Here is a 27,022-nt window from a genome sequence, read left to right on the forward strand (position 1 = left end):
GAGCATCCTTAATGTTTGGTGATCTCCATCAGCATTGGGCAAGATCAATGGCATTCGGGGACCTTCATACACGCTGTGTGAAGTTCCTTCACATTTCAGTAACATAGATTTACATTTGGTGAGGGGCATGAACGTTTTGCAAGACGGTCCATTGACATTTCATGTCCTTAATAAACATTCGGTGACATTTTGTGAGGTTCTTTTCTATTCATTGATGTCCATTGATCTTCATGGACGCTCAGTGAGGCAGGCTGAGAGGCTTAGAAATGCAGCATGGGCGAGATAAAAAGGTATATACGAGGACAGCAGAGTTCCATTAATTGCAAAACTACAGCCATAACGAGTTTGACGAGGAGATGTACAAAGATGTCTGTCAATCTAGACTGAAACAAGAACAGTGAATAGACTTTTTACTGAAATAGATGCATCTTAAGAGATATGGTGACATACATTTGGGACCAAACGATCACTATTCCGATAAACAGAATAATGACATGACTTAAGTGTTAACAATACACATTGGTATACCCCTATACAATCGTTTCTATATAGATTTTATTGACAAAATGCCAATAAATGAACTGTTCCGTCGAGCGGTAGAAAGAACTGTTAAAATAGACTGTTAAAATATGCTGTTGGACCGGAGTGACGTCACATCTAAAATTCGTGACGTCCATGCATTGTTTTGAGTCAATGGGTATAACAAAACCTTTATCGACTGGGTTTTCGGGCTCGGGTAACAGTTTGTTTTTGGTTCCAACAAATCATCTGTTGCCCTCAATCCCAGTCAATAACTGTACAATGTATATGAATGAAGTGGTGGAAACAACTCAAGACCGCGTCATTACACTTACCCACATATAGTCCTCCATCGTTTGACATACTTTCGGGATTTCTTCCCAAAACAGGTAACTACGGAAGACCGCTCCGTAGGTAGGAGTTGGCTCTGTACTGGATAAGCAGAATGGTAGGATAACATAATATTTGAATTATATGTAATAAAAATAATCGGACAATATCAACTTAATTACATTGATAACAAAATGGTCACACAAAGAGATAAAAAAAACAACAACAAATTCGTGGAATTTATAATACCCGCTTTTGTTAATCAAAGGCCCATAACTCCAGCAAATAGGGTCCGATCCAATTTGGGCATGGCCCCGTGACATTTAACCATGTTACCAAGTTTCGAGAAAATCCGGTAGTATTTGCGAAAGTTATTGAACAGAAACAAAATGGTGTTTTTCGTTAATCAAAGGGCCATAACTCCGCCAAATAGGCTCCAATCAAAGTCCCGCTCGAACTTGGCCAAGGCCCTGAGACATTTAACCAGTTATGTACCAACTTTCGAGAAGAATCCGCTAATATTTGCGAGTTATTAAACGGAGCCGAAAAGGTTTCGCCCAATGAAATATAAAGACTACGAAATTGAAATTTATCCTATACATAGATATAATCTTCAGATCATTTTCAATGCATACAGCGAACAATATGGGTGGTCAGTTGCCTAGCTTGACCAGGAAAATACTCCTCTAAAAAATAGAGCGAAGTCAAGCTTTACATAGAACATGACGTATTTTTTTCCAAAACGAGGCCGCAGCAACAAACGGAAGCGTGCAACAAAATGTCAGATAGAAGTGACAGTCTTGCCACGGCATGTTTAGTTAAAAAACAACAACAACAAATCGAAGTGCGAGGGACTGTTTATACATATCATATCATACGCTCGCTAACTATGTACACCAAATATACACGTAGTTAGTCTGCGGCTGTTTGTGCGCTGGCATGTGTTGAAATTAACTCACCACGTGCCACAGGCGTCTGCATTTGGTTTTGGAAAAATACAATGTCCTAACCCTACTATATAGTAGGGGTAGGTTATTATACTTTTTTTTTTATAAAACCAGAAGCAGACGCCTGTGCCACGTGCAATGCCGTTACACGAGTCCCAACAGATCCCGACAAGTTCCGCTTGAGATGTGGCTTCTGTTACTTCTATTGCTACATGCCATCTCTGAATTTAATTCCCTATAGATATCCTAGGGTGCTACCTAATCCATTATAATTTCCTCCACTTTGTTGCCGATGCAGATATATTTTTTTCATCGCACACTCTTTCGTTCAGCCATTTTGTTTACTTTTAGTGCGTGACAATGCGCATGCGCCAAACTTCGACAACACAATCCATCGCAGCTTCATTTGCATATTATTTTGTCTGACGGACAACGTAATAAATCAAGGATTTCCTTCAATTTTGTATTCAAGACACATTTGTTCAATCTCAAACACATTAAGAAATTAAATCGAGATATTTTAATATGTATTTTTCATCTTTTCTTCCGCTTATCGCATTTCACAAAAAAATATTTATTTGGTTGGGCGAAACCTACCTTTAAACGGTAACAGCCGAAAATGCTGTTTTCCGTTAATCGAAGGGCCATAACTCCGCAAAATAGATATTGACCATGTGACCAAGTTACAAAAAAATCGCTTTAAGATTTGTGGCAGTTATTGCACAGAAACCAAGCGTTACAGACAGAGAGACGGACAGACACGCGGACAGACCCACACTCATATCCGTCGTTCCGGTGAAAGCGGGGGATAAAAAGAACCGGAAATTCTAAAGGTTGCCCTAGTACATGTAAAAAATACGATTTCCAGGTACGTGTATTTAGTAAGTCAATATATTTAATGAAACAGACAATAATATTTTGGGTATTTTTTCAGATCTATTCAATGATATCACAAACATGGACCTGATGGCATTAACGGACAGCCAGGAAAATTTGTTAATCCAAGAGCTTGAGATTCCGTCAGCAAATGCCGATTCCAACACGATGTCCAACTATCAGCTACCCCAATTCAACAAGACCTTATCGGGGAGACATTCGAATGTTAATTTCCATGGCATCGTCCAAAATCTGCATATTCATTATCATTGATTATCGGTGTTGGGACCAACCTGCGGCCTCGGGAAACTGTTTCCCTCAGCCTGCGGCCTCGGGAAACAGTTCCTCAGGTTGGTCACAACACCTCGGGAAAAGAGTTTTGACTGTTGACTGATAAGGCATGAAACAACTGTATAATATTCACTACCACATTTTGCCAGTAAGTCAATGTTTATAAAAGTTTTTAAAATGGCTTGCCATTTCTCTGTAGTTTGGAATAACTTTCTTATCCAGTTAAGCTTTAAAGAGGAAATAATAGCATCAATATTAATCATCTTCACGCCTCCATTCAGAAAATCTTGAACTACAATATCTCTCTTAATTTTGTCAGATCCACAATTCCATAAATATTGAAATGAAATTGTATTCAACTTTTTTAAAAAAATTATTTGGATTGGGAAGAGCAGTAAAAAGATGATTAAATTGTGATACTAGTAATGATTTAATAATATAAATCCTACCAATAGGAGTTAAAGACCTCCTACTCCAAGGTTTTTATCAGAGATTTCAGCTTAATTAATTTCTTGTCAAAATTCAGCTTTGGAAATTCATGAAGATTTACGCTAAAATCAATTCCTAAAAGTTTGAATCTGCTTCTTCCCCACTGTAAGCCCATATGAGGTAGAAAAGTATCCTGACTAAACTTGTTATGACCAATCCAAATTACTTGTGTTTAATCCACATTTGTTTTTAACCCTGGAATTTTATCAAAATTACCTAATTCCCTAATTGACTCTGTCAGAGATTTCTCAGCTCCATCTAATATAAGTGATTTATCATCTGCGTACTTAGATACTAAAATTAGACAATGATTGACATCTAATCCCTTAACATTATCATTATGTCTTAATGTAATAGCTAAAATCTCTGCACAAAGTATGAATAAATATGGAGCAATTGGGTCACCTTGACGACACCCTCGTTTAATATTAATAGAAGAATTTAAATTACCACCATGATTGATAAAAGAATAGGCATCTCTATGCAGAGTTTTCACCCTAGACAAGATACTTCTACCAAAACCGAAAACATTTAAAACTTCAGTGACATGACACGGAGTCGAAAGCTTTTTCAAAATCTATTATCAATAAAATCCCAGAGATATCTTTTTCCATTGCATATATCATTATATCATATACTAACCTTGTTTTAACCCAAATATACCTCCAAGAGAGAAAAACTGTTCGATCTATATCTATTAACTTATTCAAAACAATTTTTCATAAAATGCTTCGGTTTGTCCGCTTTTGGAATACAAGGAATAATCCCTTGTCTTTGAGTTACAGATAATTCACCATTTCGATAACCATAATTATTACCATGTTTTAGTGTTTTACTCGCCTCTTCAAAAGTTATTTCCCTTCTAAATTATTTGACTCAGGTAGGAACGGTTGTGGAACCTCATAATCACAAAGAAAGTTTGTTTTAATTCAAATCCATTGGTAGATGACCGAGCAAATCATAAAGTTTTCTGTAAAAATTACTTATTCTTCCAAAATATATTTTTGTTTAGTCAACACATCATTATCAGTAGAAAGTTTTAGAATAATTTTAGATATAAAATTCCAATTTTCCAAAATAAAAATAATTTGTAGGTTTTCCCCCTCCTTCACCCATCTTGCGCTAGAGCGAACCAAGCTACCTTTTATTTTTGCCAACCTTATTGCCTCTAATTCTTTTTTTTTCTTATTATTCAAATTTTCTATATTAACCAAGTCATCTTCCACCATCTCCTTTATAACTTTCTTAATATACTCACTGTAATATTTTGCTGGTATTTTTTCTTAAGAAGAATAAGAAATAATTTTCTCACTTATTTCCATAAGCATAGTTTCTAAAAATAGCTGATCATTTATAGTTAGTTGTAATTCAGAGACTGGTATAAGTTTTAAATGTTATAAACTGGAATACAGTACTATTTTTTAACATTATCAATACAGTTATTAATAATATTAATATATTCAATATCATAAAGTAATGAATTATTAAATTTCCATTATCCCTTACCTTTTTTAAATTCATTTAGTTTCAAAGGTATTTTAGCCAAAGAATGGTCCGATCGATAACCTGGATCTCTACATGATAGATTTATACTAGACAACAGATTTTCTGTAATAAGAAAAAAAATCAAGGCGAGCTTGCAGTACTGGGTTACTTTTTCCCTACCCCCAGACGGAAACTTCCCACAACTTTATATAGGAAACAGATCTGCTATCTCCAGTATAATACTTTACCCCTAAAGGAAATTAACAAAACAGGCAGCAACGTTAATCTGTCTTATAATACCATCAACATGACGGAAAAGTACTTATCTGAAGGTGGATGAGGATGGGACATAATGGAACAGTACTTATCTGAAGGTGTATGATGATGATGGACATGATGGAACAGTACTTATCTGAAGTAGGGTGATGATGGACATGATGGAACAGTACTTATCTGAAGGTGGATGGTGATAATGGAACAGAACTTAACTGAAGGTGGATGGTGATGATGGAACAGAACTTCTCTGAAGGTGGATGATAATGAATTACATGATGGAACAGTACTTATCTGAGGGTGTGGATGTGATAATGGAACAGAACTTACTGAAGGGTGGATGGTGATAATGGAACAGAACTTAACTGAAGGTGGATGATGATGATTAGAACAGAACTTACCTGAAGGTGTATGATGATGATGATGATGATGGAACAGAACTTACCTGAAGGTATGATGATGATGATGATGATGGAACAGAACTTACCTGAAGGTGGATGATGATGATGATGATGATGATGATGATGATGAAACAGTACTTATCGGAAGGTGGGTGATGATAGACATGATTGAACAGTGCTTATCTGAGATGGAAGATAATGATGGAACAGTATTTATCTGAAGGTGGATGATGATGAACATGAAGGAACAGTTCTTACCTGAAGGTGTATGATGATGTAGAACAGTACTTACCAAGACCAGGTGTGGTAAAGTCCCCCGGCGAAAACTCTTATGATAATAAACATGATTATACCGATGAGCAGTTTTGGGATTTTCAAGTTGGATCGCGAACGCATTGTATATGATATTTCGAGATGAATTGTCTATAGCTATAATATAATGCTTGTTGATTGCTTGGTATCTAACAAGTGAGAAACATAGCGTCACGAATCTATGACGTCACAATGTAGCAGTTGTTCATGGTAACAACCTTTGACCTATCTTATAGGTCACTAATATTGGTGACGTCGTGAGATTTGACTTACTGTAGCATGTACTGTGTAGGAGATGAAACGAAACGGAATCTCATACTGAAATAAAATTGATTAAAATACACGTCTTTTTTTATCAGTCCATTTAATAAAGTAGTTGGCGACATCCCGTAAGGGGTCGGGTTCTGATGACCTTTATACCACATTTACTTCAGATAAAATGCATTTTCTACACCAAGCTACAGAAATTGAAAACGACATTTCGTTTAAAATTAGTTTTGTTCTGCTCTTTGAGTAAGACACACAAACATTCTGACTGATCTTTCAAACGATTTCGTCCCCTGAAATGCGCTTCCAAGATTCTGTCAACAACAATTGGATTGGCTGATCCGAAATGTCTGTAGAAAGTGACCCTTAATGGGATGTTGTCAGATTGATTGCCACGGGTTCGTTTTGGCAACGAATTCCCTCAATTTTCATGTGAACGTTAGAATTATTTGCAAATTTCGTAGACGAAAATATTTGTATAATTTTCCGTTGCTTATTTCAAGACATATTTAATGTAACGCGTTTCAGAATTATGAAATAAGAATAAATGGACATCAAATTTTTGATACACTGCATTTAATCATCTATTTTACAAAAACTAAATAAAGGAGAAATATTTAAAACGTATCTGAAGACGGATAAAGTAGTTTTCTACAAAGTTCTGCGACTTCAAGAAAATTCATTTAAAAATAAAATCACGATAGTAAATTGAAAATTTGTCAAAATGCATGAAATATATAATAACAACACGGAGGTACTTTGTCCGGTCTCTGTACCAAATATTTTCGTGATTTCGTGCGGATGACATTTTCGCGATTTCGCGAGACATTGCTATGATCGAGAAAATTTGATAAGCGAAATATTGAAAAATGCTTCACTCATATGTACCCCGAAAGCCAGATCTCGAAAATTTTGGCAGTCGTAAATAACCGGCTATTCGGTATCATCTAATTAAAATAACAAGGTAAGTGGTAAAACATTTTAAAGAAATTGTAACGAAGTAGACACATACATGTATATAGAAATTCTATGAAGTAGATGGCATATAAAGGTCTATGAATAATGTATCGCTGTGTTCCCCAGCGTATTCATCGCTCTGACATCACGTGTATTGGTAAACACAATGTAAGGTAGATAACCTAAACAAAAATGGCGGCGTCATATCGACAGGTGAGTTTTACTAAAAACATTAGCCGGGATAAAAATTTGACATTTGGTGAAATCAGCGATATTGTCGGAGACAAGTCTAGAACACGTAATGGATGTATACCATTAATACTGTATTAACCGTTGACCTGTCCAGTACGACCGCGATGGTCGGACTTTTATTTTGGTATCTAGTGTAAACAATGTATTGAAAGTAACGTAAACAACCGCGAGCCCGCTACAGCTACACTGTAGATGTACATTACTATACATGTTTGCAATATATTTTTTGGTCATAGTTGTTAAGTTTACGGTAAGGAACGGCTTCTTGTTATCATATTGAATCTGTACAGTTTACAGTGAAGATAGTGAATGTAAACATAAAAAATGCACAAAGAGCAAATTGACATCAACTATAAATAGGCATACCTGTATATATCGATTTAATAATATGGGAATTTCATTGGCGCCATTTTTAAACAATTTTTTAAGCGTCAGTAATGGTTTCGTGTTAGTTTTCACTGCAATTTAATTAAAATTTGATCTTCTATAATGTCGCTCTCCGGAGACCGTCCGTTCGTCCGCTTCTAATAGTTTAGTTATACGTATTTTTCAGCACCATTAATTCAGGGTTTGGTTTCGCGTTAGTTTATATTATTTTATATTATTGTTTGTGTTAATTAAACATATATATATACACGATTAAACATCAATTATTTTTCAAATGATGAGTATCGTGTATGCTCTGTCGGGGGTGGAACATCTTAAATAATTCATCAGCATCAGCAATTTTGTGTTATGTTTTGTTCAATACACACATATATGCTTACCTTGAAATAAGTACGTAATTTGTCATATACTTCTCATTATAAGACGTTATGTCCATTTCTCACTGTCATTTTCCTCCTCTGTTTTAACTTTAACACAGGGTACGGTGAAAGCATGCGGACCAGACTTCAACCCAGAGAGCGCAGCTCAGGCTTTCCACAAGGCAATGAAGGGCCTAGGTGGGTGACGCATTTTATTTCTACCAATACAATAAACATACTAGGCTATCATCGTCTGATGGCTAGAATACTAGTACGATACACAATATTTTCCCTGTGATTTCATTTCACGATATTCAGTGACTTGTCTTGGCACTGAAACAAGAGGAAGCGCTGGAAAAGTCATAAAAGCCCGGACTTTGACGAAATACATGTAAATACGGAGAACATTTTATAGTACATTCTTGAAACTCGTAAAAAATTGATTTTAATAAACCTTTCGTACACGCAACAAATGTACGAACAATTTTTTTGTGTATCTTTTTTTTTTATTTTCAGAAACAACACATTGTTTCATAACCATTTTGAAATAAATATTTATACCTCATTCATCTCATTCTTTCAACAACAATTTCAAACTCCCTGGTTTGTGTTACAAATAATCATTCATATCGCTCATTTATCTTCAATTTCAGTTTCGCCTCTAGCATAAGCATTGCTATTGGTATACATCATAATGTACGAACAAATTTGAAACGAAATATTTTTTTTATTTCCTCGTTAAATCGCAAATCAACTAGGAGATACTTCGCTGATGGCGGCCTCGTTGAAAGTGTACACACTTGTAGACAAGCATTGATGGTATTATAGATCTTGGTGGAGATAGGGGTTTTTCCCCCTCCTACACCGACTTTTGAGTTCCGGCTATGCACGCACAGATATTATAGTGTTATTTACAAATATTTAAAAGTATCACTATTAACAAAAAATAAAATATCTATAAATTCCAGTCATAAGGACTGAAAATATGTATCAATTTAAAATATTGGTGTCAAATGAATTGAGGGTACCCTATGTGTATACGTACTAGTTAATAGATTTAGTTTCATAAAATTTTGATCTATTTATAGGGTAGATTGATACAATGATATATAATGGGGAACACTGATACAAGTGGCGGGGCAATCCCCAAACAACTTGTACCTACTTAATGGTAAATGAGTATATAAACCTGAATAGACTGGGGATTAGAATTGGTCTATAGGCTGCATAGGTGTTTTATAGAGTCTCTTTTGCAGTTTCCTTAGACCAAATCTATTTTAAAAGTTACACTACCGGCCTCACTAAGGATGTTCACTTAGGACAAACTTGTTGTTAGTCTTCCAATATTTGTTGAGCTGAGTCTTAAAGCTGTTGATTGACTTGGCGTTGACTACCTCGTTTGGTAATGCATTCCAGTGATTGATGACTCTATTGGAGAAGTCATTTTTTGTTGTATTCAGCCTGACCTGTCTCTTGAACAGTTTGTGGGTATTTCCTCGGGTTGACTGGTATGGTCGACTACTAAACATTGTGTCTGAGACTATTTTATCATGCTTATTAATAATCTTGTATAGTTGAATCAAATCACAACGTTTTCGTCTATACTCCAGTGTAGGGAGACCCAATGTTCTAAGTCTGTCTTCGTAGGACAAGTCTTTGATATTTTTAATCCTCTTTGTAGCTCTACGTTGGACATTTTCGATTTTGATGATATCTTTTTGTAGGAATGGTGACCAGATGGTAGTGGCATATTCTAGGTGCAGTCGTACCAGGGATTTGTAAAGAGTTCTGGATATATGTTGGTCCATGTATGTAAATGTCTTAAAAATTACTCCTATGATACGATTTCCTTTTTGTGCTGCTATGTTAGCTTGTTCCGAGAAGTTCAGCTTCTCATCTATGATCACACCTAGATCCTTTTCTGTTGAGACTTTCTGGATAGTTATGTTTGAGGATTCGTTCCGGATGTTGTATTGGGATGTTTTCTCGTTGTTACCAATCTCCATATGTTTACATTTGGTAAGATTGAGAGTCATCAGCCAGTTCTCTGCCCACTTTACCATTTTATCTATACTATTTTGTAGTTCTTGTCTGCTACCCGGAGTAGAGATTTGTTTGTAAAGTTTGGTGTCGTCAGCAAACATTTTAACAAGGCATGGCACAACTTCTGGAATATCATTTACATAGATCAGAAACAGTACTGGTCCCAGAACACTTCCTTGGGGAACTCCACTTGTTACAGGTAGACTATGGGAACGTGTTCCGTTAACAATTACTCGCTGTTCCATGTCCGTGAGAAAATTTCTGATTCATTGGAGAACTCTCCCTTTAATACCATATTGTTCCAGTTTGTGTAGCAGTCAGCTGTGACATACCTTGTCAAACGCCTTGCTGAAGTCCAGGTATATCACATCGGTATTGTGGCCTTCATCCATTGATATTGTCCAGTCTTCCAGGCATTCCAGTAATTGAGTGGTGCATGAACGTCCCTGTCTGAATCCGTGTTGCTCTTTTGTGAATAGGTTGTTGGTATCCATATGTTTGACAATTTCGTCTCTCACTATTCTTTGTAAAATCTTGCTAGGTACTGAGATCAGGCTGATTGGTCTGTAGTTACTAGGGTCTTTCCTTGAACCTTTTTTGAATATCGGGCAAACGTTGGCTTTTTCCATGGGTCTGGGAGTGTCCCTTCTTGGATTGATTTGTTGAATATAATAGTTAGAACACTTTTTATTTCATTAACTGTTTTTGCCAGCAGCATTGGATGGATATTATCTGTTGGTGATTTGTTAGGGTTGATTTTATTGATGGCTTTTTCAACTTGTGTGACAGTCACAGTAATCGTCTCAAGGGGTTCAGCAGTTTCTGGTTGGAAGGTGTGGTCTTTCTGTGATTCTTTCCTCTGCAGTAAACACACTGGCGAAGTATTTATTCATAGTGTTGGCTATTTCTTCGGAGGTCGATGTTAGCTCTCCTGATGGCATTGTAACATTTCCAATCGTTGTAGCTGTGTTGGTTTTAGTTCGAACATATTTCCAGAAAAGCTTCGGATTTGTTTTTATTTTGTCAGCCAGGTCTTTTTCGTAGTAGTATTTGGAATGCCTCAGAGTTTTTGTAGCTCGGTTCCTAGCCATTTTATATTCAGCAAAATTGTGAGCGGATTTACAATGTAGGTATTTGGACCGCATTTCCGTTTTCGTCTAACTGCATCCTTAGCTGTTTTGGATATGTATGGTTTTGAATTTCTTTGGCTGCAAGTTTGATGTAGTGGAATGTTCTCCCTAATTTCCCTATCGAGTTGTTGACTGAAGACTTCCCAGGCTTCCGATACTGGCCACAAATACGTGTACTACACAGAAACCTCATCAAAATATATTGACATTTGTTTTAGTATATATGAGATGTTTGAAGCTGTCTTTGGTAGATTAATGCTAATATCCATTTTATTTTCCGTTTCTGGTTTTCTATCCAGTATGTAGACAGATCTATAAATTACCAACTTACAGTTTGGACGTGATAATTGGAGCTCAAATCTGGTTGCATGATCTTAAGAGGCGACTTCTTTATTTTTTACTTATTTATTTTTTTAATCTTTATTTTTTTAATCTTTCATATCCATTTGCTTTCTAAAGATTTATGTATTTATGTATTTCGAGATATCACTAAATGACGTGGGTGAAGAATGATTTAAAAAGTCTTGAACGTTCGTCCGTCTTCCGGTGATTGTGACGTTCATAATTTGACGAAATTTCGTCACAATCACCGGAAGACACATCTTTCTGCGAGAAAAATTGAAAACGGTATTTGCCAGCTCAATGAATATGGATGTGTCATATTTTTTGTATTTGGTGGATGGACTGATGGTATAAATGACAGTCATGGGTGTTTTTTGTAAATACGTAATTTGGAAAAATTATTTAAAAAAAAAACGTGATATTTACTGGGGCCAACTCAATGAATATGGATGCTTTCCATACATTTTTTAGTATTTTGGTGATGGACTGAAATGATTATATATGACTGGCATGTGATTTTTTTTTTTTTGAAACGAGAATTGAAATAATTAATTAAAAAAATCGGGATATTACTATTTAAAAAAAAAAAATCACATGACTCGTCCATATATACTCATATCAGTCAAATCCACTCATATATACAAAATTCCTTAAAAAAAAAAAAAAAAATGTATGACAACGTCCATTTTCATTTAGATGTCCCCCTGAGCGTCCTTTGACAGTTCCCCTTGACGAAACTAATTGACGTCCCAGGCTGTGACGTCAGCTTGTACATATATATAAATATAGGACCAAATCAGTCCCTTTCCCCTGAGACGTCATAAAAAATCTGTACTTTCCGACAAACGAAGGGAAAATTGAAAACGGGATTAATGTTTCCGAAAAATTCGACGTAAATTCGTATTTTTCACCCACGTCGTTTCAGTGATTTTGGTGTCTCGAAATCGACATATTGGGCTCAAAAAAACCAAACCAATCCACAGTGTATTTTAAGGGAAAATTTGGTTTCTACCGAGTGTACGCATGTCAGGGTATGGACCCTGTGACATACTATGTATTCCTTATTGCAACAATTAAGAGGGTATCGCACGATGAAGACCACGGCCTCTACGATTATCGGAAGTAGCCTATATTGCTTAGCAACCATTATTCGACGCATCTGGTGCTGTATCCCGTTGTCTTTAATATGGTATTGCCTATGCAAATAGTGGAAATCAAATACAAAGTAACAACATAAATATAAAATTGGGACGTGAGCTAAAACCATTTCCATAATTCCAATGGGTTAACAGTTTTGAAATATTTGACCTTGGACATGAGCAATACTTGTCTCTAGTGCAATTGTAACTTACATGTATATCCATATAAATTGCATTATCAAAATGTTGATAAGTAAACCTACGTTTTGATATGTTTTAGCGTCATTATATGCGGGTACTTCTTACATTTTTATAAAGGTACGGATGAGAAGGCTATCATTAACCTCTTGTCTGGGCATTGTAACAGCGAGCGTCAGGAGATTAACGCCATTTCAAAGTCATGTTTTGGAGCGGTAAGTACAAGGTCATAGTTTGGAGCGGTAAGTGCCAAGGTCATGTTTGGAGCGGTAAAGTTTACAAGGTCATGTTTGGGAGCGGTAAGTCGTAAAGTCATGTTTGGAGCCGTTAGTCCAAGGTCATGTTTGGAGCGGTAAGTTACAAGGTCATGTTTGAGCGGTAAGTCGTAAAGTCATGTTTGGAGCGGTAAGTCGTAAAGTCCCATGTTTGGAAGCTATATAGTTAGTCCAAGGTCATGTTTGGAGCGGTTTTAAGTCCCGAAGGTCAATGTTGGTGGTGAGCGGGGTATAAGAATCCCCCAGCGATGAGAAAGTGGTTTGTTGATGCAGTTGTAAGTGTACAAGGTGGTTTTATCTATATGATTTAGGGTCCTCAGTTTTAACGGGATAGTCTGCTTACTCTAGACTAGTAAAGGATCATTACTCATTACTACTGTGCCAATAAGTCACAAGATTTTCCAACACGATGACATCGTCTTCTGCTCTACTTAGCAAGTTAGTTTGATCTAAGATGCATGATCCAGCAACTCCTAACTGTGAGCTTTATGAGATTTACAATTACCGGGGATGAGGAAAAAATGGGGATCAAAGTCCATTAGATTCTGGATATGTGATTTGTAAATATATCATTAGTTAAATCAGCAGTTTTTTTAAGTAAGTGGGTTGATGAAGATGGACTTCTGGTGGACAAAAAGCCCCAGGATTATTTTTTAAACAAACACAGGATACCAAAGTTAAGGTGCTGCAAATAGTCGTCTGGTATAGAATTTTACCAACTAAAATTTTTCTATTCAGAATTAAGGTAGTGAATTCTCCGCTATGTAAATTCTGTAGTGATGAAAATGAAACATATATACATTTGTTTTACGAATGTTCAAGGATAGCAAAAACTTCGTAAGGAGTTTGAGAAATGGTTACATGAGAAAACCACTTTCAATGTTAGTTTATCACCATTATCAATACTGCTTGGACATAAACAATACGTTAAAATATAATGTCATTACTTTTCAAACAATATGTATATCATTGTAGAATTAAGAAAATTTATGTATGGTTTGAAGTACTTTAATTACATATATGTAAGTATTATGAGGCGGAAAAGGTTATGTATCAATCTAAAAATGAATATACAAAATTCCTTATAAGATGGGGAGGATGGCATGCATTGTTTGAAAAAGAAAACATTGAAATGCAGTTGTCTCTTTGACAATCCACATATTGTAGATAGATAAAATGTTGGTCTTGTAGGGTTTGTGTAAATGTGTATGTCCAATTGTTACTTGTTGCATATATACAAAAAATGTAATGTAAGACATATTATTGGTATTGTGATGAATTGTATTCCTTGTTCTGTGTAATAACATGTTCATGAAAATCAATAAAAAATTTGAATGAGAAAAAAAAGTATTGTAAGATTCAAATTGACATATTTTGGCATAATTGGTTTCAAGGTTATGTAAATTAAGAGAAGCAGTTTTATATCTTTTTAGGGACATAAGTGCAGGGATTATAGGTACTGGTGTTTGGGACAGTAGGGTCATCATGTCATATCATAAATCATGTTGTGCATAGCAGGTGACAAGGTCATTTCTGTAAAGGTCATGCCTGTAACTTAGAGTGTACCGCTTTCAAGGTCGTCATCAGCGGGTTCTGATTTTAGTTACCTTTGTTGCTATGTTTCCGATAAACTGATGTAGTCTAATAACTAATTTACAGATACAAATATGTTGATAAATTGTGAATCTTTTTGTTGCAGAATCTAGAAGACAAACTGAAGGGAGAGTTAGGTGGCCATTTCCTGGAGCTGTGTCTGTGTCTCTTGATGCCAAGCTGTCAATTTGATGCCTGGTGTCTCCATCAGGCCATGAAGGTCAGTCATGTATCTCCATCAGGCCATGAAGGTCAGTCATGTATCTCCATCAGGCCAGGAAGATCAGTCATGTGCCTACATCAGGCCATGAAGGTCAGTCATGTGTCTCCATCAGGCCATGAAGGTCAGTCATGTGTCTCCATCAGGCCATGAAGGTCAGTCATGTGTCTCCATCAGGCCATGAAGGTCAGTCATGTGTCTCCATCAGGCCATGAAGGTCAGTCATGTGTCTCCATCAGGCCATGAAGGTCTGTCATGTGTCTCCATCAGGCCATGAAGGTCAGTCATGTGTCTCCATCAGGCCATGAAGGTCAGTCATGTGTCTCCATCAGGCCATGAAGGTCAGTCATGTGTCTCCATCAGGCCATGAAGGTCAGTCATGTGTCTCCATCAGGCCATGAAGGTCAGTCATGTGTCTCCATCAGGCCATGAAGGTCAGTCATGTGTCTCCATCAGGCCATGAAGGTCAGTCATGTGTCTCCATCAGCCATGAAGGCATCATGAAGCCATGAAGGTCATGTGTCTCCATCAGGCCATGAAGGTCAGTCATGTGTCTCCATCAGGCCATGAAGGTCAGTCATGTGTCTCCATCAGGCCATGAAGGTCAGTCATGTGTCTCCATCAGGCCATGAAGGTCAGTCATGTGTCTCCATCAGGCCATGAAGGTCAGTCATGTGTCTCCATCAGGCCATGAAGGTCAGTCATGTGTCTCCATCAGGCCATGAAGGTCAGTCATGTGTCTCCATCAGGCCATGAAGGTCAGTCATGTGTCTCCATCAGGCCATGAAGGTCAGTCATGTGTCTCCATCAGGCCATGAAGGTCAGTCATGTGTCTCCATCAGGCCATGAAGGTCAGTCATGTGTCTCCATCAGGCCATGAAGGTCAGTCATGTGTCTCCATCAGGCCATGAAGGTCAGTCATGTGTCTCCATCAGGCCATGAAGGTCAGTCATGTGTCTCCATCAGGCCATGAAGGTCAGTCATGTGTCTCCATCAGGCCATGAAGGTCTGTCATGTGTCTCCATCAGGCCATGAAGGTCAGTCATGTGTCTCCATCAGGCCATGAAGGTCTGTCATGTGTCTCCATCAGGCCATGAAGGTCAGTCATGTGTCTCCATCAGGCCATGAAGGTCTGTCATGTGTCTCCATCAGGCCATGAAGGTCAGTCATGTGTAAAGTTCTCTGGTGTCCCCACCAGACCATGAAGGTCAGTCATTTGTTAATGGGTCTGGTGTCTCCACCAGGCAATGAAGGTCAGTCATGTGTCTCCATCAGGCCATGAAGGTCAGTCATGTGTAAAGGGGTCTGGTGTCCCCACCTGGCCATGAAGGTCAGTCATGTGCATGTGTAAAGACGTCTGGTGTCTTCAACAGGCTATGTAGGTCAGACATGTGTTAAAGAGTCTGTTGTCCCCATCAGACCATGAAGGTCAGTTATGTATAAAGGGGTCCGGTGCCCCTGTCAGGCCATGAAAGTCAGCGATGTGTCTCCATTAGGCCATGAAGGTCAATCATGTGTAAAGGGATCTGACGTCTCCATCAGGCCATGAGGGTCTGTCATATGTTAAGGGGTGTGTTGTCTCCATCAGGCCCTGAAGATCAGTCATGTATAAAGATGTCTGGTGTCTCCACTGGGCCATGAAGGTCAGGTCAGTCATGTGTAAAGGGGTTTGTTGTCCCCATCAGGCCATGAAGGTCAGTCATGTGTAAAGGTGTCTGGTGTCTCCATCAGGCCCAGAAGATCAGTCATGTATAAAGATGTCTGGTGTCTCCACTGGGCCATGAAGGTCAGGTCAGTCATGTGTAAAGGGGTTTGGTGTCCCCATCAGGCCATGAAGGTCAGTCATGTGTAAAGGTGTCTGGTGTCTCCCATCAGGCCCAGAAGATCAGTCATGTATAAAGATGTCTGGTGTCTTCACTGGGCCATGAAGGTCAGGTCAGTCATGTGTAAAGGGGTTTGGTGTCCCCATCAGGCCATGAAGGTCAGTCATGTGTAAAGGTGTCTGGTGTCTCCCATCAGGCCCAGAAGATCAGTCATGTATAAAGATGTCTGGTGTCTTCACCAGGCCATGAAGGTCAGTCATGTGTAAAGGGGTTTGGTGTCCCCATCAGGCCATGAAGGTCAGTCATGTGTAAAGGTGTCTGGTGTCTCCCATCAGGCCCAGAAGATCAGTCATGTATAAAGATGTCTGGTGTCTCCATCAGACCATGAAGGTTAGTCATGTGTTAAGATATCTACTGTCTCCACCAGGCCATGAAAGTTAGTCATGCATAAAGGTTTCTGTTGTCTCCATTAGACAATTAAGGTCAGTCATGTGTAAAGGTGTCTATTCACTGTAAATAACAACAATTTTTGAATGATTTAACATAGTAACTATATGTAAAATTAATGTCCACTGTCCGCATTGAGGAGCTGTCCGCTATATACATGACATTTATATAGTGATTTTTGTTGGGGATTCCTAGCACTGTCCGTTATGGACAGGTGTCCGCTATATAGAGGTGTCCGCTATTGCAGGTTTGACTGTATATACCTTTGCATGATTAAACATCAAAATAATTAAAATTCAATTATTGGTAATATTTAAGAACACTTGTTTACATGCAAACATTTTGTTTGTTTCATTTTCAGGGTATAGGAACCAAAGAGATCCGACTCATTGAGGTAATCAGTACCAAGTCTAACTCTGAAATGGCCACCATCAAAACTGAGTATAAAAACAGTAAGAATCATTTAATATTTGTACTGGATTAGTATTATGAAAACTCTGTAGTGACTTAATGTGATTAAATTTCACGATTTACAGTTAAAAGGCTCTGTTGTACTTGTAACAAATCTTTTTGGCATCAATTTATTTCACAGTTTCTTATATCATATAATTATTGACCACGAAAAACCTACACAGAAATAAGTTTACTGTGATCATGATTTTTAATCTATATTCACAGTAATTTACTGTACTAAACTAAGTATCAGTACAAAAGACTGCTGTTGCCACACAGGGACCTGGAACAAACTTTTAACCAACGGTATATATATAAATATATTATAGATACTATAATATACATAATGTTGGTTAGAATTTCTTGCCAGGTCCCTGTGGTTACCTTTACATGTTGTTTCTTTCTGTTTGTAGTTTATGGCAGGGATCTGGAGGGTGATATTGTGTCAGAGACCAGCGGACACTTACGTAACATTCTGGTCTCTCTGATCCAAGGGCGGCGGGACGAGGAATGTTACCTCAACAGTGATGTCATGAAACAGGACGTCAAGGACCTGTTTGAGGTAGGGATGAGATGGTGAGAATAGGAGTCTCTAAAAGGGAAGGGGTGAGAATAGGGGTCTCTATCAGGTAAGGGGTGAGAATAGGGGTCTCTATCAGGTAAGGGGTGAGAATAGGGGTCTATACGGGAAGGGGGGAGAATAGGGGTCTCTATAAGAAAAGGGAATGTAGTTTTATAAGGAAACTAAATGTGTTCTGTAAGAGAAAAGGAATGTGATCTGTGCAAGGAAAGGGTATGGTTTCTAAAAGGTACCATAAGGGGTTGGTCTGTGTAAGAAAATTGAAGGGTGGTCAAAAAGGAATGGGTGTTTTCTGTACAAAGAAAATGGCATGATCTGTACAATTGGGTGTGGTCTGCAAAAGGAATAATTGGTCTGAGATACATTTAAATGGTTCAGTAAAGTATGTTAAGAAATTTACATAATTCATGTAGATGCCTTATTTGTTTTTTAAATTCTAGGCTGGAGAAAATATGTTGGGTACGGACGAGAGTGTATTTAACAAGGTGCTAGCCCTCAGAAGTGTGGGCCATCTCCAGGAGGTGTTCAAAATTTATCGCCAGCAACATCAGCAAGACTTAGAAGCCGTGATCGCTTCTGAGACGAGCGGGGACACCAAGGAAGCCTATTTAGCCATAGGTGATTCTAATATTAGCTTTTACCTCCACTTGGATTAGCTAGCATTTCATCCTTACAGGCCTGACACAAGAATCTTTCTTGTATATGTTACCAGACTGTAACATAACTAAAGGGGAATTCAGTATAGAGCATCAATGCCATGATAGCTCCGTTGTGGACTGTGCTATGGTTCGGAAACAAAAAAGCAAATCAGTAATTGTTACTCTAGTATATAATTATCTTTTCAGCAGTTGATTAGAGAGAACAGAAATAAAATTACCGGTAATTGAAGATGTTACCAAAACTAAATAAACTAAATCCCTAATTGTCAACTGAAGTTATTAAATGAAGAAAACAATGGACAATTTTGTAAACTATACCAATGTAGGATTGTCACCAGGGATTAAAGCATGATTTATTTCTTTTAATGTTGCCTTCTTCAGCAGTAATTACTATACATGGGCTTTCACCTCACTCATCCCTGAAAACACAATTAAACTCTTCTAATCTAATACTGGAGCAGTTCATTATGAACATTTTAGGGGTGAATGAGTTAGGACCTAAAATTGTTAATTGTTAATACTGTTCCAGTGAAATACATCAAGGATCCGGCAGCATACTTCGCTGAGTGTCTGCATAAGTCTATGGCTGGGATCGGAACAAGAGACGAACGACTTATACAGATCGTGGTAGATCGATCAGAGGTAAGATCTTACTGTTTCCCATACTTCATAGGGATATCCCGTGGTTGCTAGGGAAAAGATAACTCTATCTTACACAGGGGGGTGTAAGACAGCTCACATGCGCTAGACAATAACGTGACGTCATCAATACATGCGGCGTAACCGCGGCGTCCATTGTCGATGACGTTATCAATTTTGACGCATAACCACGTTCGTGCGATAATGTTGCGATGAAAAAGCTGGAAAGCAACGGGAATTTCATATTTTTTCAAATAAGTATGGGAGAAAAAGAATCTTACATGGGTCTGTGAAACGTAGTATGTGTGGAGTATTTAAACTTCCTTTCTTATGGTTTACAGTTGGACCTAAAGGACATTGCAGAGAAGTACATGGAAATGTACAAGAAGGCTCTACCGACAGCCATAGCAGACGACACAAGCGGGGACTACCGTAAATTGTTAGTGCGACTTACTAACCTGAATTAGTGCTCAGATTTAGAAAACGACCTCAAGTGTTGCTGGTGCGACTGAAAAACTTATTTTAGTGTTCAGATTTAAAAGATGGTGCCTTGACACTGAGTACATGGATATTTACATAGAATATACATGGGAATAGACGGTAGTGCAAAAAGGAAATATAATTATATTATGGGATAAGTAATGTACATTCTTCTGAATGACCATTCCATCAAGGAAAAATTTTAATATGATATTGATAAGAGCATCTTTACGTAGTTTTAAGCTACAGTAGCTTTTGTGCAGTTTACTGTGACAAGGGGTAAAACTTACAAAAAAAGAAAAAGTGGAATGTTCATTTTTGTCATGAGCAATGTTGCCTTAATGTTCAATTCCTTATAGGTGCCCAGTAAAAACGATAAAGAACCACCTGTAATACCTGTAAAGTACAGGCACTGAATATAGAATTGGTGCCAGGAGCACATTTCTAACATTGTAAAGTGCCATTTTGAAGGTAGAGTAGATGCTTGCACACTTTACTTTTTAGTAATGCCTTATTAGAGATTGTAAGAATTTCTCTTTAGCCTAAGTTGTAGGATGCTTTCACCAAGTACGATGGACCACACTTGCCAGTAAAATTGTGGACATGTATATACAACTTCTTTCTATTACACTACCATGTTGTATTTTCCAAATTTTGATCTCTACATAAGAATTTTATTTGATATGATGTATCTTATCCAGCCATAGGTCCTCCTGTTGACATTGAAGTGGTTAAAGCCAAAGAAAAATCTTGGGTAAACCATTTATACAATTCAGCAAAAACAACAGGGTTTTTGCCAGCTATTTCGGGAATAGGACCCAAAGCAAAAATTGGGAACATATCATTGGTGTTTTTCAAAATTTTCAAAAGTATAATTTGGGAAAATACAGTGCTATTTTGCAATTGGGAATGGGTCCTTTTACTGGACCCTGCAAAGGCCTGCCAAATACCCTTAACATGAAAAAATGTATGTTCCTAGACAATTGTATTGTACATATCGCAAATTTATTGCTGAATTCAACCATGTGGCAATACAATTCAAGATCACCATTACAATTTCCTACAATACATCAACATAGATCTACGCAACATTACCAAGGCGGACCGTTCTCAATCCGATTAAAACCAGAGATTCAATACGCTTATAGCGCAAGCGTATTTGAAGATCTGGTTTTAATCAGATTGACCCATTCTGTTCTTCTATAGACCAGAATAAGGTGGACCCGAAGAACAAGTCTGAAGTTAAAGCCTTATAGTAGAATATGAATCTAGACAAGCCTTTTCTTAAAAATCATTTCAATAATATAAACCCATTTTTTCTATGGCATGTTTGAATGAAGAGAAAAGTTGATATCCTTTTTATATACACTTTTACAGACCAATATTATGGTATGCAATAGCTATGACTGTAGTGCTGAGTACAGGGCAGGGTAAACTCTAAACTTTGTGATCTCATATCTACTTTTTATAAATCATTGTTAATGTATTTCTTTTAGAATGAATAAATATTTTTTAAGAACTGATTTTTGTTGTTTCTTTGATACTAATGTGGAGGATAATCCCAGTATCCAATGAACTTGGAACATTACATCAATATGACTTCTTTTAACTCTCTTACCCGTTTGGTAATCAACTAATAAAACTTGACTGACAAATAAAATATAATCAATAACATATTTTCTTCTGCTGCTTCCAACGATGGTCTACCCCTGACCATTATGTAAACTTAATCATATATAAGTTGTTCGTATAGCATCATATACCTCCTGTTACATACTTGTATGTTTGAGAGTGGAATAAAATCTGAAAATCTATACATATAAAATGAAAAGTTATTGAAAAAGGTTCCCCAGATCAATTTATCGATAAAAAGAAAATACTTTTTGTATGCAACAGATTAAAAAAAAATACACTAGAATTAGTAGTCATATCGGTACATTCCAATGGGACTCGTTTATGTACCACGTGATAACTGAAAACGTTTGTGTGGGATTAGTATCACCTGTGGTGATGGAACGTAACTGCTGAAATGACGTTAGCCCTGGATATCATCTTTTGATGTCAATCCATCACCAATTGAAACAATAGTCCCGCGCAAATTCACGTAATGGTACGTAAATTTGTCCCATTTCATCACTCATTGTTTTCAACAAACAGTATGCTAGCATGGTGAATGAAGATTCACACTTTTTCTTTCATTGATCCAGGAAGAGAATTTTATGTAATAAACCTTCACATGTGGTATCTAAGTGTTGCGCATTTCATTAAAAAAAAAAGATTCGTGAATGTATATATTATATCCAATATTCTGGCTACATGGCCAGGGCATGAAGGTTCTAAAAAATATTCTTATACATTGTATATTCAAAATTCCATATTACTGGGCCATGAAGTAAGACTTGAGTTTATCCACGGCTCGATATCTATGAGAAATTGTGTTCTTGGTAGACTTCGGCATCTCAGCATATGTCTGTGTGAAACCACTGGGCTGGAAACAAGGGTCCCAGCCAAAGTCTCTCGGTCCTCGGGGATCCACGATCGACCCCTCAGTTTTACCAACGAACAATTTAACCTCTGAGTCCTTTTTTCCATCACAATAGGCAAATATACACATAGCACAGGCGGTCTTGTCCTCAAATCCGGCTAGCATCTTGTACAGACCTACAAATCAGAATCCATAGATACAATTGACATAAGGACAAATACATACTGGGTATTACAGTGATAGCTAAGTTATTACATGACATATACCCTAATAATGATCTGAATGGTTTTCTGACAGCCATTATAGCTGCTACTACAAAAAGTCCTTGCTTGTTTGACAGTTCTTAAGTATATGGCATTGACATAAAATGATCTTCAGTAAATATGTACATATATTTTTAGCTTCCAAAACCATATGGGCAATTTAGATTCTTTCAAAATTTTGAAAATTAGATTTCTCTGTAATATTTAAGATCTTTAAGATAATATTAGGTTATCTTTCTTCATAGTGGTTAAGTTAATGACCTGTCTATCAGAATTATGGCCAGTTAGGACTTCACCTTCAAACTAAGGGCCTTTTCAAAATTGTATGAACTCTGTAAACAAATGAATTATTACTGAACAAAAGTTCACTGACCTTCTGGTCCCACACTCTTTAGGAACCACTTGATATAGGGGCCAGGCATACCCCCTAGGGCGTTAAAACACAGACTCGTGTCTTCCGTCAGGACCGGGCCCTTCACATGCTCAGCTGCAAGGCGACACTTGGACCGTGCTACTTCCTCTGGATCACCCTGATATTCAGGAAGGTCAATATCCATACTGGTCACCTGACAACAGGGGAGATAATCAACATCAAAGAAGGGACTTAATTTAAGGATAAATATTGTAAACATGTGAAAACTATGTGAGGAGGAAATTAACGCTAATAATGCAGAGACTTTATGAGACTAAAAAATTAACAAGCAAATTTATTGCGAACATAGAAACATTATGTAATGTTTTACACAAGCGAATCACGAAATAAAACACTCTCAAATATATCCACGTTTACAGCCGTATATATATCTCTCAGGAAACAATTTTAGGTGACAATTAACTCCATCTTGGGAAACCCACGGATGATCGCACAACACTACGCTACACTTATCACCCGTGGGCAAACTCCTTGTAAAATCCTCCTAAAATATGCTAATTAACATACTAAAATTGACCAATTAAAATACTCGATATATAGTTCGAAACTCTTCAGAATGAAAGCTGCTGGTTTAGTAGCTTGAAGATAAGCAAAAAGAATATGGGGAAATATTTCAGTGTTTATCTATTGAGTCGGTGAACGGACATGTCTGTAACCAGTATGTAAACAAACTGAACAAAATAAATCAGCTGAATTGAGACATCCGAATCAAAAGGCAAGGTCACACAGACCAGGCGTTATTACGATAACATTGACGAAAATACCTTATACCTAATAACATTAAGACTATTAGTATAAAACACTCATATGACAATACCTATTTAAGCCCTAATAAAGCATAATATTATTACAGAAATACCTAATAAAGTCCTATACTGCTATGAACGAAGCTAACAACGCTTTTGTTCATAGTTTACCTGGCCCATACACACACGTGTATACACCGCTCGTGCGCACACAGTATCGCGTACCCAAACATTCGCCAGGTGCAAGTGTTGGCCATCTTTGTTGTGCTGCCGTATACTGTACTTAACACTTACTCTGATTAGATGAAATCACATCGCAAAAATGTGCTGGAACCAATCAAATTCTTCATGCATATAAATTACCTACGAAGAGTTTTCCCACAGGTGATAAGTGTAGCGTAGTGTAGTGCTATCACCCGTTGGTCGCCGACAAATGAATTAACTCATACCTGTTTACAACTGTGTGGGGATAAAAACCTCTGCATCTACATAATAATAAATACTAGTGTGAAGTGACTTTACTTTGAGGAAAATATTGGGTTCCAAATTAAGCTACAATGTAATTTTTATTATACTTTTTTTTTATTTTTGCTTTTTGAAAATTAAAATGATTTTCCCCTCATATTGGAATTGTCATTAGTGAATTATGATGGATATCAAAACAAACTTGATGACAAATGGGCCATTAATTGGCCCAAAAACCTTGCAGAGAAATATCCATACTGATGATTATAATATGAGGCAATATCTATGATAATAAAATGATAAATCATATAAATACAATTCTTGTATTTTAGTACAGTATATTTTGATTATTCTCACCTTGTATTTAAAATCTGCACCCAAAATGTCTTGAAATTCCTGCAGTTTTTTCTTATTTCCAGTCACCAGGACAATTTCTGACTGTGCAGCATTATTCATTTTGGAAATTTGTTTGTTTGATGAAATAGTCTACAAGAAAATTACATATACATGTAATAATGAGTTTAAGATCAAAAGTGCCATGATAAAGTATAATTTACAATTTATTTGTTGAGAGCAGCTATTAATATCGCTGTGAAGTAAACTGACAGAATACATGATTTTTTTCTGCTAGGGATTAACCTCTGGCTTATCAGTGTAATGCTCGACTGATGGCACTATAAAGAAGTTCTAGTCCAGAGGTATTTACTATAAGTAAATCCAAAATTGTATATAACTTAGTTATTTGCCCTTGCGGGTAGGTATTGAATATGATGAAATGTTTTTGCAAGTGTAACACCATCCTTTATAGAAAACAAGAGGCTCAGAGGGCCTGTATCACTGATCCGGGTTTTTTTATTTTTTAGCAATTATAACAAAACGCTTACAATTAGAAATAACAAAATTGACCCCACCATTTGTACAATTTTTCATCCCCACCCTATAAAGATGCTACCAAATGCATTAACTTCAAATTTCTTTTAAAGAAAACAAGATCTCAGTAAAACAAATAAGGTGTGTCCTTCACTTACGTATAAACAATGGAAATATCCGTTGTAATGTTTTCTCTTTCGATTCAGGAGATTGCTGGATAAAATAATAGTCCTCAAGCAGACCGAATTACGGATGATTGACAAAAGTTTGATGGAAGACTGTGCCAAAGGGGTAATCATGAAGAAACCCTAAAAAGAACCAGAAAATATTGTTAGAACATCAACAACCTGGTAGTAAATACCTCAATCAGTAGCTAGAGCAACCGACTAGTAGTGCCAATATAATAATAAATAATATTTATTGCAAATCATGGGGCATACAGTGTCGTGCAGTTACCATTTAGTACAAAATATGTACTACTATATATACAAAAGCACAGTTAAAAGAATAAATTTAAAAATACGTGCATGTAGTTATATACTGAAAGCCAAGGGAAAATGTCTTTAAACCGGATATCCCTCTGCTGTCAACAAAGACAAAGAAGGACACATGAATAGTTTTGTAAACAGCAATGTGTATCGAGGATATAAATTATTTATCCTTGCATGATGATATTTTTTAATCAGGCAAGCAACACAACCGCTACACCTTAGCTGCTGTTGTAGCGGAAAAGATATCACCTTCTGAAGTCAGTCAGAAGGTGATATCTTTTCCGCTACAACAGTAGCCCGAGATACTCTGGCCCTGACACCAGACATAGACATTATGACAGATAAATGTCTGGTTTAGGGCCAGAGTGCAGTAGTACTCGAAAACCTGGAATAAGCCGACACCGTTTGGTATCGGGCCAGGTACTCTCCGATTCAGACTGACCACTGAGAAGCACCACTACCCTTAGTCTATACAACAAATGAATATCATATCTACCCAAATATAGCAATCCGTCGATATTAAAGATGATTTGCATACTACGAGAAAATGGCGACGACGACGAGGGAAATCTAAAGTTGCGGAAAAGAAACTACTGTGTTGACACAATAGAACGTGCATGCGTGATTGAGTAGATAAATTATTCATTTGACGATTTGTTGAAAAGACCAAGGTAAGTGGCGATTCTCGGTGGTAATATTTTGTAAGTAGTCTGAATCGGAGAGTACCTGGCCCGATATCAAACGGTGTCGGCTTATTCCAGGTTTTCGAGTACTACTGCGCTCTGGCCCTAAACCAAGTCTGGTGTCAGGGCCAGAGTATCTCGGGCTACTACAACAGTAGCTACATGTAGCTACACCTGATCCCTACCCTGCCTACGACAATAAGCGGACATGTCACTAAAATTCACAGCTATTTTAGCTAGACAGTTGGAAAACTAAATATAAAGAACGGACACAAACCTTTCTTCTGGTCTTTAAAAACTGTCAGTCATAAATTACCAGGCACGACTGAAAAAGTTGCACGTTGTGTCTACTTTCACTTTCCCGCTCAACTCGGATAGTTTCGTGTTTTATTAACGGTTTTAAGGAGTTCCGAATATATT

The 27,022-nt window shown here is 37.2% G+C and overlaps 2 protein-coding genes and 1 long non-coding RNA gene across 5 annotated transcripts; 1 reads left to right on the top strand and 2 right to left on the bottom strand.

The window, feature by feature from the left end:
* Positions 1-11: 11 nt before the first annotated feature.
* On the bottom strand, positions 12-6,074 carry LOC138324903 (uncharacterized). Its single transcript, XR_011208702.1, has 3 exons — positions 5,904-6,074; positions 855-951; positions 12-383 (listed from the first exon to the last, which is right to left on the bottom strand). It is a non-coding gene; the product is annotated as an uncharacterized lncRNA (long non-coding RNA).
* A 1,229-nt stretch (positions 6,075-7,303) lies between these two features.
* On the top strand, positions 7,304-21,689 carry LOC138324905 (annexin A13-like). Of its 2 annotated transcripts, XM_069270136.1 has the most exons (9): positions 7,304-7,360; positions 8,265-8,343; positions 13,118-13,212; positions 14,972-15,085; positions 17,717-17,807; positions 18,222-18,370; positions 18,829-19,006; positions 19,577-19,689; positions 20,028-21,689. In XM_069270136.1, exons 1-9 carry the CDS (start codon positions 7,340-7,342, stop codon positions 20,151-20,153), a joined length of 966 nt encoding a protein of 321 aa, XP_069126237.1. In that variant the 5' UTR covers positions 7,304-7,339; the 3' UTR covers positions 20,154-21,689. The 2 variants fall into 2 exon arrangements, with proteins under 2 accessions (XP_069126237.1, XP_069126236.1); XM_069270135.1 differs by lacking the exons at positions 7,304-7,360; positions 8,265-8,343; positions 13,118-13,212 and adding an exon at positions 13,451-13,463.
* On the bottom strand, positions 21,013-26,978 carry LOC138324906 (inosine triphosphate pyrophosphatase-like). 2 transcript variants are annotated; one of them, XM_069270137.1, is made up of 5 exons: positions 26,880-26,978; positions 25,587-25,736; positions 24,916-25,044; positions 23,288-23,480; positions 21,013-22,827 (listed from the first exon to the last, which is right to left on the bottom strand). In XM_069270137.1, the coding sequence occupies exons 2-5, from the start codon at positions 25,725-25,727 to the stop codon at positions 22,544-22,546; spliced, it is 747 nt and encodes a 248-aa protein (XP_069126238.1). In that variant the 5' UTR covers positions 25,728-25,736; positions 26,880-26,978; the 3' UTR covers positions 21,013-22,543. The 2 variants fall into 2 exon arrangements, with proteins under 2 accessions (XP_069126238.1, XP_069126239.1); XM_069270138.1 differs by lacking the exon at positions 25,587-25,736 and having other exon boundaries at positions 21,034-22,827; positions 26,880-26,964.
* Between the last annotated feature and the right edge of the window lie 44 nt (positions 26,979-27,022).

Source organism: Argopecten irradians, chromosome 6, assembly GCF_041381155.1.
Source record: "Argopecten irradians isolate NY chromosome 6, Ai_NY, whole genome shotgun sequence".
Taxonomy (NCBI): domain Eukaryota; kingdom Metazoa; phylum Mollusca; class Bivalvia; order Pectinida; family Pectinidae; genus Argopecten; species Argopecten irradians.